General features: G+C 37.7%; 1 protein-coding gene across 4 annotated transcripts in view; it reads left to right on the forward strand.

The window, feature by feature from the left end:
- The first annotated feature begins 549 nt into the window (after positions 1 to 549).
- The window catches only part of DOP1A (DOP1 leucine zipper like protein A), a 64358-nt gene continuing 49105 nt past the window's right edge, over positions 550 to 15802 (forward strand). For 2 of the 4 annotated variants that reach the window (XM_080340983.1, XM_080340984.1), the window contains exons 1-2: positions 12209 to 12839; positions 13504 to 13685. In XM_080340983.1, the coding sequence (XP_080197109.1) occupies positions 12702 to 12839; positions 13504 to 13685 (320 nt within the window). In that variant the 5' untranslated portion in view covers positions 12209 to 12701. Of the gene's footprint in view, positions 601 to 11510; positions 11665 to 12208; positions 12840 to 13503; positions 13686 to 15802 lie in introns of those variants that run through there. The other 2 variants (XM_080340981.1, XM_080340982.1) reach the window with 2 other exon arrangements.

Here is a 15802-nt window from a genome sequence, read left to right on the forward strand (position 1 = left end):
ATTTCATAAAATCCTGAATACAACTATTACTAATACAATCAATAATATTTTCTAAAGTACTGTCTGCCTTCCGTTTTTACGTGCACTATATTTGGTGAACTACGTAAAGATTAGACAAAATCCATATATATACATAAACCCCATATTTTTATTTGCATCAGTGCACATGTCCACTTGCTCGTTTTCCCCATACATGGCAGGACTACATCATCAAGGAGGCCCGAGAAGCTCCTTCACGGACGTTCACAGCCCACGCGTACTGAGCCAGCTCCTCCTCCGCATAACGCGCAATTAAAACGGCTTCCCGCCAGCCCAGGCGTGGACAGAAACACATCGCTACGCAGGTGCGCGCTCCCGTGCTGGCAAACCAACCGCCGCGACCCACCCTCCACCAAAATGCGGACCGCTCAGCGCCGGCCGCTGCGCGTTCACGCAGCTCCGCGCCTCCTGCGCGCCTTTCCGGCCGCGGCCCGCCAGGGGGCGCGGTGTGGCGACGCGGCGCGGGCGGGGCGGGAGGCGCGGCGCGGTGCATGCCGGGAGCTGTCAGGGCGGCGCGGGGGTGCCGGTGGCGGTCGGGCTCTTCCGGCTCGGGTCGCTCAGGTAACGCCGCTCGCCCCGGCGCCCCCCTCTTCTCCTTCCTCGTCCTCCTCCTCCCGGCGCAGGTGGGCTGTGGGCCTGGCGGCCGCTGCCCTCCTCACTCCCTGTCGCCGCGTCTGTGTTGGAGAGGGCGCCGCAGCCGAGCGGGGTCCGCCCCTGCAGCCAAGCTGGCCCTCTCCTCTCCTCTCCCCTCCCCTCCCCGGGCCGCGCCGCGGACACCGTCGGGGAGGGTGAGGGCTGGCCCGGGCCCGAGCTGGCCTGGGGGCGGGGGGCAGGTGCGGCGGAGCCTGGCGGGAGCGGTTAGCCTGGTAATGGCTCTGCGTCAGTTAACCTGTGGCGTCTGGCTCCCCCCAGTGCCGCTCCGTGCTCTGCCCCGGGCTGGCCCCGGAGCGCACAGTGGGCCCGGGTGGGTTTCGTGCCTGCAAAGCTTCTCTCCCTCCCTCCCGCCCCAACCCCGGCACCTGCGGCGGGCGCTGCTGGCGAGGCCTGGATTCGCGGGGGGGCTTCCTGGGGGAAGCTCTTCCCGCCCGGGATCGAGCTCGGCGTTGGGCTGCCGGAGCCGTCCTGCTTTGACCTTGAGCGGATAAGGGCTGTGGGCCTGTTTTGGGTCAGATTCCGGGCTGGCTGCTTGCTCGGCTGTATCAGTTGTTGCGGGTGATGTTTGGAAGGATACATGGCATGTATGGCTGTCCGTAGTTTGTGTAGTGCAGGCTTAAATTGCATCTGTTGATGCAGGGACTGCTTTAAATCTTGTGATGATCACTTGAAAGGCAAAAATATTTGACCACCTCTGGTGTTACAAGTTTTTTTTAAAAGTAACATTTGCATACCTATAATAATAACCAGAAAACCCTTAACAGTTTATCTCTTCAAGTATGCTAAAATATGCTGGATATGTGGTACAGTTTTCGATGAGCTTGTTCAGGGTGACTCAACCCTTTTATTTTTGTTGTTGGTTAGCAAGAACCCTTGCACTCCAGCATCTTCTTTCTGTATGCAGTAATAGTGAATGTGTTATGGTTGTTAGGTTAAATGCATAATGTGATACCTGAATTCCAGCTATAGGAGTGTGCAGTGGTGGGGAGACTCTATCTAAATAGTGATGGGCTAGATACTTGTGGGAAATTAGGTTATACTATGCCCCTTTTTTATTTAATAGTCTAGACTATTATAATATAATAATAGTCTTTCATTTTGTTGCTGAGCTTTGTTCTGTCTGTGTTAAATACTTATGCTGGCCTGGCTGTCAGATGTGCTTATTTTTCTTTTGTTTGTTTGTTTGATATATTGGTAGCTTTTCAGAAACAGTCTGAAATATGGTAGTCCTTTTGCAGGTCTAATAATAGTGTGATGTCTCAATATTATGATTATCCAAAATGTACAGTCATTTTTAATATAACGTGGATGAGTGTTGTATGGAGGAATGTCAGTTTGGAAACAGGTGGAACGTCAACAGTGTAATTCCTGGTTTTGTTTTAATTTAAATGAGAATATGTGCTTGTGGAAACTAAGCAGCCTGCAAATGAGAGATGGTGAAGGAGAGACTGTATTTCTAACTCAATGAATGTCTTACTTTCCCAGCTTGTTGGTGGCACCTGTAGTGACAGTAGATGTTTAAACAGCGTCTTGCAAAGACAAGTTATCCTATACCTTCTATTAGTGAAGTGACTCTGCATTTGAGTGGTTAGTTATGTTTACATGTTAGGCCATGTTTATACTGGTAGTGCTTTTCTTGTGTAAAAATACTGGCATGCTACGCTGACCACTAGAAATAACTCATCACATGCACAGCGAGCTACATGAGTAAGAACACAGTCTGTCTGGTGCAAGTGGGCTCAGCCTGTGTTCTGCCATTGTTCTCCATTTGAATAAGGGGAGAATGCACATATGTGTTCATTGCTTAGTTGTTGGTTCTCTTGAACCCAGTTACTGCTGTCTACCTTCAGCATCTTCGCACTTAGCTGGGAATGACTGCTTGGGCTGGGCTGACTGAAAATACTTATTACTATTCTACTTTTTTTTTTTTTTTTCTTTTTTACTTTGGAACTGTGTTATGTTAAATATGTAGTGTGTGGAAGAAGAGGTATGAAATATGTTGTAAAAAAACCCTGGTTTGAAAATTGTTAAGAAAAATAGGAGATAGAAAAGAGGCTAAATTAAATGATACCTGCTAAAACATGATACAGAAAAATTGAAGTAATTTATTTGTATGCACATATGTTGTCTTTCATATTAATCGTTATGTTGCCCTGACTTGTAGCTGAAAAGAAGTTGAATGACAAATAGAAACAGTAAGTGATATGTTTCTCTCTGAGAGCTTGAGCAGAAGAAAACTGCAGGATCAACCATTTTTCCCCAATAACTGAGACAAGAAAACACCAGATAGACTCAGTAATTATTTCACTAGTCAACACAACACTGTTTTTGCCACAAATTTTTAGTTCAGTATAAGCATAAAAGTTGTGGAAAGCTGAGGGATGGTCCTTTGCCTAATTTGTTTACTAGTTTCATTTGCAAAAATCAAAGGGAATTTAACCACACATTTATGTATTTTCTGGGTTGCTTCTGAGGATAAGGAGGGCAAACAAGTTTTGGTCCAGCTACCATTTTCAGAACAGTCAGAAGAGGATTCTACTGAACAAGTTCCTTTGAAATTAATCTGCAGAATATGTGAAATCAGATGCATTACAAAATATAACTGCAATCTAGGTAATGTGTAGGTATATGTATGGTGTATGACACTAATTCAGAATAAAACTATAGAAATGACTTGAAATTTAACATGAATGAATTATTATACTTCAAGGTATAATAAAAAAGGAAGTTGGACAAAGTCTTGCCTGAATGTATTTCATTAAGTGGTTACCCAAGTAAGGCAATACTAAGCACATGAGAACTTCTGACATTTTTTGTTGAAAGAAATATCAAGGTTGTTTGGAGACAGAAACTTAAACTCCGCTGAAGCTACATATTAGAATGATGGGTATGGACGAATAAAAGGCTTGTCTAAATCTTCAATTTTAAAGTTATTGTGAGAAAAGTATAAATGAATAAATTATCAGGCCACCATTTTTGGAATTTTTTTTGTTAAGTTGATAAATTCTGTGTTAAACTATGAATCAGAGTATTTAAAGAGATGTCACAGTGTCAAGGTACAGCTTTATGCTGGTAGTGCTGTAAGCATTATGTAAGACAGTGAAACTCATGTAATTCCCTTTTTTTTGGTGTGTGTTTTTTTTGTTTGTTTGGTTGGGTGGGTTTTTTTTGTTTTGTTTTTGGTTTGTTGTGGGTTTGTTTTTTGGTCTACCAAACTGAAAAGTATCCAGAAGTTGGCGAACACTCCTTTAAAAAAAAGTGTAGTACTAACCTAGTTTTAAACATAGTCACACTTGCTTGAGTTTTTCATTGTTATGTTTGCTATGGCTTTTTGTTTATTTCTGTATTTTAACTATATTACTATGTTAGTCAGGTTTATTAGTTTACTGAGAGTAAAAAATAAGCCAGAAAGTAAAAGAATACCTCAAGATAAGACTTCTGTCAGTAAATGCTTGGAAAAGATCAGAAGAGGAGAGCTAACTAGTTATAAAGGAATTATATTCAGAGATGGTATAGTGACCATTTGAAGGCATGAGGCCGAAACATGTAAAAGTGAAAATAAATTGTGGTTTATTTTAGAAAGCTTGTCCTGTTACTATGCTCAGTCACCCGGACAGAAGGTTAAATATTTGAAATCACGTGCTTATCAATCATTGCTCAACAGAGAGGGCAGTAGCCCCAATGACTAGTGGGTGGTTGTGAGAGCTGTGCAGTTCTTGAGGTGCTTACAGTGGGTACGGGAGCCATGGGGTGGCTGCAGTTGCACTCTTACCGGAACATGCTTGTTTTCTCTTTGCTAATGATTTTTCCAACCTACCAAACTTGTGTCGTTATCATGGATTTAGCTCTGTCAGACAGATATCTCCCATATTCTGTTTAGAGTCATCCAGACAGCCTTATTTCTAATATGAAGTCTCGGGAGCTTTTTATGAAGGTGGGGAGGCTACTAGCTGCACCATGTTGCAAGTTTGATTGTGGAGAGGTGAAGAAGGCCCCATCAACCCAAGGGGCAAGCCAACTTTTTTCAGCATGGCAACAGTTTTATTTGCTCTAGGCAAGGGTAGGTGATACACTATATACAATGTTTTACTTAATTTCTGAGTAAGGATCTTGTGTTTTTGTTTGGTTTGGTATCTACAAAATGGCTGGTTCACTCCAGAAAGCTACATTTTATATATTAATTAAAAAAAAACAAAAACAAAAAAAAGGCTATAAACTATTACATTCTGCATTTGGGATTGTTGGGATGCCAGTCTGGAGACTGATATTATTATTATTTTTAAAATGCCTTACTCAGATTGTTAGATTTCTTTGATGGATGCGTTGCTGCTATAATTTAAATTTGGTTTAAAGATGGTAATTCTGTGAGCTGAGGTGAAATGAAGTTTAAGGAGGAAACCTTCTGCAAGCATGTCAAAAGTATGCAGGTTAAGTTCTAGGTGTTTGTTTTGTTTTTCTTACCTTCAGATGTGTAATTGAATTAGAGGGAAATAGTGACCGTTCTAGATCTAGGTTGAAATATTGTTTGTTCAAATACAAGTGGTCAACAAAGGGAAGAAGGAGACATGAAAAGTAATTGTAAGTTGAAAGATAGCCACAAATTCAAAGAAGCATTTTCCCATTTTTCTCTGTTGTTATTATTCTGACTTAAATTGCCATCTGTTTTTTAATAAGACATGTTAGATATTTTGCATAGTTTAAAATAAGAAGCATGGATATCTGGAGTTTTGTTGATTTTTAGATGTAAAATGTATGCTGATAAAGTTATAGCACAGCAGGTAGATAACTTGCAAATCACTTGTTGCTAGAAAGGAAAAAATATGGGAAAATATTATTTTAGGAAGAAGAAAATATTTTCAGTAAATGGTTGACCTGAGTTGTAACAAAGAAGATGCAAATCATCTTTCATTTACTGAGTGACATAAGTTAAGATCTGTGAAATGTGAACCTTTGATTTGATCTCAAGATGAATATGGTATTTTAAAAGTAGAGACTTTAGCATAAGATTTCAGTATTTGTGTAGTGCACGAGGCCTTAACTCTGGAAAATGTCTGTTATACTGAGTATCATCACATTGCACATTGTCACTTGAAGCATCTGCTGTATGACACTGCAATGCTTTCGTTGGCTAATATGTATTTAGTTTGCTTTCTTTCAGACTTTCTGAATTAAAGTTAGATGTGCGTAATTATCTGGCATTAAGTCAAGGATTTTTTTGACAGTGGAAGCCTTTTATTGCTCTGTTACAGCAGTGCTTGGAGATCCCTGTAGTGAACAGGGCTGCTTTTTATCTCGTACTTTGCCACAAGCAGTAAGACAGTCATGAGAAGTGTGCAGGCACAGTGCACCAGGGCTGGAAGAAAAGGAATCAGTAGTGTTCTCTTGGTAGGTCTGGAATCAAAATCAAAATTTCAGTCTAGTATATCAAACTGTTTTGTAGTTCACATATTATATAGTTAAAAGCAGTGAATAGAGAAGTTGATTACGAAGAAGGCGTGTTGTACATTCCTTATTAATTTTTAAGCTTGTTACTTGTTCCTCTTTATGACCTCATGTCTGGTGTAAGCCAGACTTTGGAATATCCTAAAACGGCAATAACAGAAAGAACATTTTACCTACCTTATTTATTTCCATCAGGCTATGTTCAGTGGTAGACTTGCAGTTTCATTCCAGTCACCTTTCTTCTGTGGCTTCCTGGATATCCAGAAGGAGAAAAAGTGTACTTAGTTACTTCTTACAGATGATTTGTTTTTCGTGTTGTAATAAACATATTTTGTAGATCCTAAAGCCAGGAGGGAGCACATCCAGTTGAGTACCTAATCTGACCTCTGTAGTACAAGCTGTAGGTTTTCACTCATTTAATTCTTGTTTGAATGAGAATCGCTCTCAGGAAGTTGCTAGTATGGGTAATGTACAGATTGTTAAGCTGATTTAAATCAGTTTTGACATGGAAAGGAATTTGAACACCTAAAGCAGTGCCATTTTTTTTTTTTTCCTGTGGAAAAATGTAATAAGCCGTTTCCACTTGAAGTTTGACTGGGTATTCATAAAATGAAATCTTACTAAGTGCTTTATACTGTTGCAGGATACTAATGAAATAATGGCAAATTATAGTTAACTATACATTGTAATCTTTTGTTTGTATGGGTAATATGTGTATATATATATATTAATATTTCATTACTGTATTGAATAGCAGTTGGCCAAAATAACACGCTCAAATTGTTCTTATTCTTCAGAAGACATTAGAGATGCCTCTTTGAAAAATTCTGAAATAAGAGGGCTCTTTAGACAGTAAATTTAGAAATAGAGTAATTAGCTGTAACTGGAAAATTATTGTTGATAGAAGAATATATGTATTTCCAGCATTTGTTTTTTATCTTAAGAGACTAGCCTGGGATTTGCAGTATTTATTTTGCTTTTCATGCTTTTAAATGCTTCTGAGGGGAAGCAAAGCATAACAAATTACCAAATGACAAGGCTTCTGTTTTCCATGTATTCAAATCTGTTTGTATTAAGTCTATTTAAATACAAATGTGTTTCTGCAGTTACCAGTTTGGTATGTAGGCACTGTACACAGCTTGAAAAGGAAAAAAAAAAAAAGTGTTTTTTTTCCTCATCTGCTTTTTAATTATCTATTAGTTCTTTCATTATATGTCCTATAGCCATACTTGAAACAGCCAACAGTTTTAGCAAAGTCTTGAAATATTACAAAGCTGAAACTCTGAGGAATTCAAAGGGAGCAAGTTTGTGAGCTCAGGTTCTTGCAGTACTTGGGACAAATCTGCTGGAGAGAGTCCAGCACAGGGCAACAAAGATGTTTAAGGGAGTGGAGCATCACCCTTATGAGGAAAAGCTGAGGGAGCTGGGGCTCTTTAGTTTTGAGAAGAGGAGACTGTGAGGGGTGACCTTATTAATGTTTACTATTATATATATATAAAATAGTATTTATATATATATAAATATATAAATATACAAAGGGTGAGTGTCACAAGGATGGAGCCAGGCTCTTCTTGGTGACAAGCAATGGTAGGACAAGGGGTAATGGGTTCAAACTGGAACAGAAGACGTTCCACTTAAATTTGGGAAGAAACTTCTTCTCAGGGTAACAGAGCACTGGAACAGGCTGCCCAGGGGGGTTGTGGAGTCTCCTACTCTGGAGACATTCAAAACCCGCCTGGAAGCCTTCCTATGTGACCTCATCTGGGTGTTCCTGCTCTGGCAGGGGGATTGGACTAGATGATCTTTTGAGGTCCCTTCCAATCTAACAATCTGTGATTCTGTAATCTTTACAATTCTTGAAGTGAAATAATGTACTCACATTTGTGTTACGCACCGACCTTGACCTGTACCAGAAAGCAACCATTTCAGTATTGTAGATTGGTGTGAAGTGAACAAAATGGAGCAATTCTGAGGCCTGAAAAATGTAAGAGTGGAGCAGTAGTGAATTAAATCCGAAGAGGAGCTTTGGGCTACAACAGATACTGGAGAGCTTATGAATCGTTGGGAAGTCTTGTGACCTTGTGATGAAAGCTGCTTTTATTGAATAAGTGTCGATGAAGCTGCTGTTCTTCTCAATTGAGTTTCTTTAGCTTCAGTGAAGACCATTTAGAGACTCTTAAAGAGGTTAATAGTTTGTGTTGATGTGAGACAGAAGGGTCTGACGCACATGAGTTGTGATGGATGAGCATTTGCCGAAGAAAACAGCTGTAGCAGCATCATCTTAACCCAATATCACCTGGGTGATGAAGGGAATTGGAGTTTGCTCTGTGAACACACCATACACAAGCCTCAACAAAAGGAAAGTCACAGTCCAGAGTAATGGCTTGCTTTATCAAAGTCATACTCAAAGACTCTACAGGCATCTGGGTATATCCAGAATTGTGTGGTATGTGGTGTCTGATCCCCATGAGAAGGTGAAGTAAGTGTCAAGACCTACTTTTGCAATCACTTGTGATTTAATTGTGATTTTGTGAAATAGTTTGAAAATGCATAGCATTTTTTAGGTAGTTCTTTCCTAATTGATAATAAGCCTTCTACTCAGACACCCTCATTGCCTTTTTGTCATCCATTAAAAAGAGGCATGGTCATCTAATAGGTTGATGGTAACCCAGGTCCAGACTCATGAGATTGGCTGAACTGTTAATCTGAGAAGCTTGTTTTATCTCATTGGGGTATGCCAAACTGGGTGGCGCGGAGTGGGGGTGGAAACACCACAAAAGTGAAGGATGATGCTCTTCATACTTTTGTGTAAAAAGAGAAATAAATAACATGCCATTGAAAGCTGGCACTTAGGCTAAATGGTAATTGTGCAATGACAAGACAGATGTTTTATCCTTTGTGCTGTTTGATGGTGTGGCAAAACCTGCTATTTTTCAATTATTTTGATGTCTCAAATTAATAGTAAACAATGGAAGAATAAAGGTGCGATACTTATAAAGAGATAAACATTACTAAGATTTACAAATGTATTGAGATATCAGTGCTGTAAAATAAAATCTAAGTCTGCAGTTTTATTCTACAAGAAAACAGAAAAGTATCAGTAAGGATACATGATAGAAATGAGAAAAGATTAAAAGCTATATTTTAGAATGTCTTCAGGCTGAACAAAAAGTAAACCTTGTGGGAGAAGTATATTTTTATATATGAGAGCTAATAAAAATGGACATTCTTGTAGTTTTAATGATCTTAGAATAAAAATAGTGCCAGGTTTATAAAAATGATACGTAATATTAACATAGTATGTGTATCCTTGGCTTATTATGGTTACTGATATGATTTGGAACATATATTGTTTAAAACAGAGAATTTTAATTGTGGGGAAAATATACAAAAATTCTTTCTTTCCCTATAACCTCAAACAACATAAAACTTATTGTTTTTTTAGAAAGAAAAATGAGATTACAACAATAGAGAAGTAAAAAAACAGTATGCTTTTTCTTCTCTATGCAAAACTTTGTAGTGATTAAAGTTGCTGCTAACATATTGGTAAACGTAAATATCAATTACAGGACTAGAGTAAGTCTATTAGTATCAGCTGGCATGTGATAGACTTGTCTTAAAGTATAGATTATTCAGTTGAAATTGTTAATGTTTTTTGTTTTCGAATAGGAAGAGAATGTTCTGATCAGTTTAAGTCCAAAGAAAGCTGCCTGTTTAACCCTGTGTTCCTGCTGGTTTTGTCTAACCTTTGATAATCCTGAATCTGTCCACTCTCAGCTTGCGGGTTTTTCAGGCCCTTGAGGAGGACAGAGCCCTGTTTCCACTCTGTCATAAGTGGTTGCATTTATGCTTCAGCTGGATACAAAAAAAGGGATGATGATGCTTTTTTCACTCAGAAAGCATTATCCACTGTGTCAAGTTCTTTCCCCATCTTTTGTGCCTGGAAAAATGAGAATTGTGCTACTTTTGTATGTTGGTCCTTTCTTCTTTTTTAAGTGTTAGTACTTTATTTTACTTTTGGAGATCAGACATTGGCTATTGTGCCACCATCTCTTTGGGAAATCTGTTGCCATTCTACAGCTTTTTCAAGGCAAATCTGATATCTTATGGACTTAATCCCGAGAAGGGTGGTTATTATAAAACGAAGCTCATGAGATAACTTTTTGAACTAAAAAGTGTTATCTAAGTGCTTTATGCCAGCGCAGTATCGCAAAAATCTCTTAATTTGGCACCCAGAATATGTTTTTTAAATAATGGTTTGCCTTTCTGTTCTGCCTTGGAGACAATCTGTCATTATTAGTCTGCCATCAGAATCTAGAGTGCAAAAGGTTTGTAGTTATTGACATTTCTATTCACTTCTACTATCCCAGCTCTTTTTCTGCCTTTTGTCCATAACTATACGCTTCTCTTCTTGTGTTTCTTCTTTCTTGCAAATTTCCTTATGATCCTGAGGAACCAGGAGATGATCAATATGAGGAGAAACATAGTAATAAGGGTAAAGAAATGAATAATCCAGAATTTTGACCTTGAGTGGTGGTGGACTGTCTGACTGCAACAATGCTTTCTTGATGTTCTTCTAGCACTTAATCCTCTCAAGCTTCATTGTTTTAAAGCTGAGTTCTTATCAATTTATCTTCAGAGGCACCTGCTAATTAAAGGAACAAAAATGAGGGAGCAAAAAATCTACTAGGGCACTTTGTGATAAACTTGACAAGATTATGATCACAAAATTTTAAGCTTGATTTACTCCTGTCTTTATTTGGAGATGTCAGAGTACAGCTTTCTTCATTTTTAACTTTTGGAGTGCTGAAAAGGTAAAACAGTATTGATACTTACATTGTTTGCTGGTTTTGGGGTTGTTCCAAGAACATGGCAAGGAACCAACCTTCAGATAGCTGAAAATATTGAGTCACCAGTCCTAGGGTTTGATGTTCAGTCAGTGGTAACTCCTTATGAGGACTGTTGAAGTTATTAAATAGAAGCTTCATAGCCATTTTGGGCAGAAACACTATTTGAAGGGAGGAAGGGGTATAGTACAAGTCAAATAAAGATTTTTATGCGTCCATATAAAATATTTTAAATTGATTGTAGATGATAAAAGGCAGAAGAAAGTTGATGTTTTTGATGCATCTTGCACAACTGGGGGATTGGACTAGATGACCTTTAAAAATCCCTTCCAACCCAAACTATTCTATAATTCTGTGATTACCTGAAGTAATACAAATTGAATTGTTAGTCTTTTCTGATCCAAAAACACTTGAACTTTTTCCTGAGCAAAATTTAAAAATAACTCTATTATCTCCATCAGCTATAGAACCACCAGAAATCAAAATGTCCCTATTTCTGCTAATTCTTCTGCTCTATTTTTTTCATAGGCATTTTGCATTTCAAGCAGTCCTGCTCCTGTGTCATATTGCTACTCAGTGGGAAAAGGGGCCAATGAGAGATGTTCTCCAGACATTTTGGAAGGGCTCACTGAAGCCACTCTTTTCATGTGACTCTTATTTATCGTACCTGGTAGACAGTCTGGTGCATGTAGCCTCTTTATATATGTTCCATGGTTGTGGGTATTTTTGTTTTTGATTGTGTGTTGGTTGGTTGGTCTACCATGCTACAGCCTGTGCTGCACACAATTGTCTTCCTTGACCCCAATTAAAAGTGTCACAAAGCTGCCTTTTACAGGCTTGCTACAATAGGATTTCCTATTATAGGTTATAATTGCTTGGGGTTAAAGTAGCTTTAAAAGCATATTTCTTTTTTAAATAATGATTGAATATCATGAAATAAATGGTATATGACCTATAAAAGTATGAGGTGGTGTTTCTGGAACTGCAATATCTTAATTATAATTACTTGGTGTACACTACCATATGATGAAAATATATAGAGCAAATTGCAAAAGCCTTTGATTACAGAACACTAGTAAACATATACTTTCATTGTATGTGGGTGATGATAATGTAAAAACAAAGTAGAGTTGCGTTGCTCAATTAGAATACCAGATCTTGTGAAAAGAAGTGTTGATGCATGAAAGTATTCTTGAATACGGTGTGACTCTTGTATGTGTCCTTCATTCCTGTCTTCTGCCTGGAAGGGGAACAGAAAGATTGGTGTCTTCTGTTTTCAGAAGGGCTGATGTGTGGAAAGGTGGGGTTTTCTGCTGATGAACCCAGAGGAGGAGAAAAAGAAAATAAAAACACTTCTTTGTTTCATTGTTTAGAATAAACAGAGGGGCAGGGCATTAACTTTTTAGGTTTGGAGTTTTTTTGTGGGGTTTGTTTGGTGATGTTGTTTTTGTTTGTTTCAAACAGGACTTGATTACAAGTATACATTTGGACGTGTGAAGTATTTGTGTGCAATATCTTAACTTTTGTGTAAACGGCTGTAAACTGATTTCAGAGTATTTCTTAACGCCTTTGAGGAAAATATAGTGCTTTTTGAATTTATTTATTTTTTTTTAATACCGTATCTATGGAAACAATTGTTTCAGGGTGGTTTTGTTTTTTGAACAGGTAATGTCTGTACATGAATTGCAAGTTACTCTCTAGTGGGGATACCGTGGGAGGATGAACACGGAAGAGCTGGAGCTGCTGACAGATTCCAAATACAGAAACTATGTAGCAGCTGTTGACAAAGCACTGAAAAACTTTGAATATTCCAGTGAATGGGCAGATTTAATATCGGCACTTGGAAAGCTAAACAAGGTATGCCTAGCAGGTGCTCTTGGAAGAGATCCAGGAACTAACAAAGGGTACTGATGTTGAAATACAGAAGCACAAGGATCTAGCAGTCTAATATTCTTGCAAATATTTTAACAGTCTGAGCCAAATGTTGGGTGTGTGCAAGGAACAAACAAATCAAATGCCTTTCTAAGATTTACAGTTGAACCCTTTGTAATTGTAAGTAAAGGGAAAAGTTATTTACATTTCCAGTGGGGAAAAAAATTCAATGCCTTTTTTATTACTAACATTTACTGCTAATCTAATTCAGTGTTATTGAAATAGTGCGAAAAATAGTAGCCAGTATAAATATGAGCGATATTTTTATGAAATTATTTGTTTTAACAAATTGAGATAGTAATTTTTGTCTTCAAAAGGATGAGTAAAATGAAATGGACAATCTGTAAGTAAGGAGCTCATTGCAAGGGAAGTTTTAAATGCCTTGGCAATTTCACCTATAGCAAGTGTACAAGTGAAAGGCATTTCAAAGAAAAAGCTACATGATACATCGTAAGCTTTTTTTTTTCCTTGTATTGTAACCTAGGCATGTGTTGTGACTTACTGACCATGTTCAGGAACTCATTTGTAAAATGTCCATGTGATGTTTAACTTGTCTTGTGCTGTTTTTCTTAATGTATTGATTTATCAGGTACTGCAGAACAACGCAAAGTACCAGGTAGTACCAAAAAAGCTGACTATAGGCAAGCGCTTAGCACAATGTCTTCATCCAGCCTTGCCGGGAGGGGTTCATCGGAAGGCACTTGAAACGTATGAGATAATTTTCAAAATCATTGGACCCAAACGTCTGGCCAAAGATCTTTTCCTCTACAGGTATAATAGTTTTAACAACTGCATTCCAGTTGCATAGTTGAGATACTTTTGGTTTCCTGCACTTTATATTAATAATATTGCTTTGTTACATAGGAAGAATCAAGCAGTTTCTTTCCCCGATGTTATTGGTGCTTATGTAATACTCTTCTCCTGAATATTGTGTATCAGAAGATAAACAGATCACCGAATCTTTTCTTAGGAGCAAACTGTAGTGCTAAAAAACCTGAAATTTGTTATTTCTTCATTGAAATAAAGTTTTGTGCATGTTTGTATAGTATGTAAAGTAACTGAAGTGTTAGCACTTATTTCAATGTATGCACATTACAGTTTTCTATTGTAATTTAAGTACTATTGGAAAATAATTTGAGTATAGTTTGTGCCAAGAAACTTTCTTTTCCAAGCAATTAGATCAACAGAAATATCGTCTGTTTTGTTCGAATGGGAGGGAAGTACAAAATGTTTCTGAGGCTCTAGAACTGTTGATAATGAAAAGGAAAGATAACCTTGAAAAGTAAATGTAGGGAAATATGCTGATTCCCAAGCCTCCCTTTTTGGTTGGGTGGGGAGGACAAGACATTATTCACTATGTAAGGCACAGGCATATCTGTATACACACAGTCATGCATAGTTCTTACTCTTTAGCTATCCCTAGAGATTAAAATTCCACCAGTTTGAGAAACGGTGAAATAAAGTAGAATTCTGTATAGATAGCAAAGGTGTTTGTTAATGCTTGGAAACAAATTGTATGCCTTAACATCAGCTGTTCTGTCTTGCATTGTCAAGACGTTTAGGTACAGTTACATTTGAGAGGGTAGAGGGGAGTGTCCCAGTTTGGTGTTTCCACATTTTTAAAGATTCTTTGAAACCATACCTTGTGTTTTTTCTTTGTGCAGTGATTCAGTAGCTGCAATATCTTGTTAACAATAAGTTCTAGGACAGTGGAAAATGCTACCTTGTGTAATATAACTAAAAGCCATTGTTACTGATGCTTGGGAGAAGACTGACATTCACATTAAGGCGTTATCAAAGATTCCAGTATTTTTCATGAAAGCAGAATGACAATGCCTGAACATCAAATGCCGAAGAATGAGCAGCCTTACAAAGAAATGCTGTGGGACAGTGTGCTGTTTATTGAACAAAAAGACATTTTCTGCAGAAAAAAAGAAACCAATTGACAATGGCAAAATAATAGTTCTTCAAGACAGATAAAGGCAAAAATAATTTTTACAAACATTTTTGTACTTTGGAAAGATTTTTTTTTCCTCCTGTAACGTGGGTAACATTGTATCCACTTTTTTTAAAATAATAGATTTGTAGGTTTCTATTTTAAAACCTTTGTCTCCAACTTATCATTTTTACTGTTCTTTCATTTTATTCTTTGTGTGTTAAGGGTCTTCTGACCTGAGTCTTCAGTGCTTTTGAAGATTACGGTTCTTTTCACATACCTTTGATTATTGGTACTGTTTGTAATAATTTATGATATTTAGTAGCAATAGTAAAAATATTTTTAGTATGCAGGTAACTTTGCCTTAGCTGGTCACATTTCTAACTTTTATGAACTTACATTCATAGTAAGCTCAAAACATACCTCAAATGTTTAAAATCCTTTAAACACTGGATCATGAACAGTGGGTTTACTGTTAGTTTGAGAATCTGTTTTCAGACTTAAATTCTGAAGTAAATATGTATTTTGTTGCTGCTTAACAGTATAAATGTCTTTAAATTATCTTTAGGTTACATAGTGAAATAAAACAACATTATTTTTCTTTTTTCTTTTTTTACAGAAAAGTATTTCTGTAAATTTCCTCAGATACTCTCATCCATTTTTGGTTTTTCTTAAGTGCAAAGACTGTGTATTATTTTAAAATCTATTTTCCATTGTGATGTAGTTCATCATTGGTGAAATTAACATTTTTGTCTTGCAGAGATGTTTCTGTTTTTTCATATTTGTTTTCTTGGTGAAAGACACAGTCAATCTGTCAGTCTGGAAGGCAGTCATGTTGTGTGGTGGTCTATGCCTGTGCAAAATTCTAAGATAAAAACCTGATACTTACAACTACACTGGACATGCCTGTAACATCTGAAGATATAAATTTAATCGTCTCACATGAGAAGCT

The sequence above is a fragment of the Nesoenas mayeri genome (genome assembly GCF_963082525.1).
Source record: "Nesoenas mayeri genome assembly, chromosome: 3".
NCBI lineage: Eukaryota > Metazoa > Chordata > Aves > Columbiformes > Columbidae > Nesoenas > Nesoenas mayeri.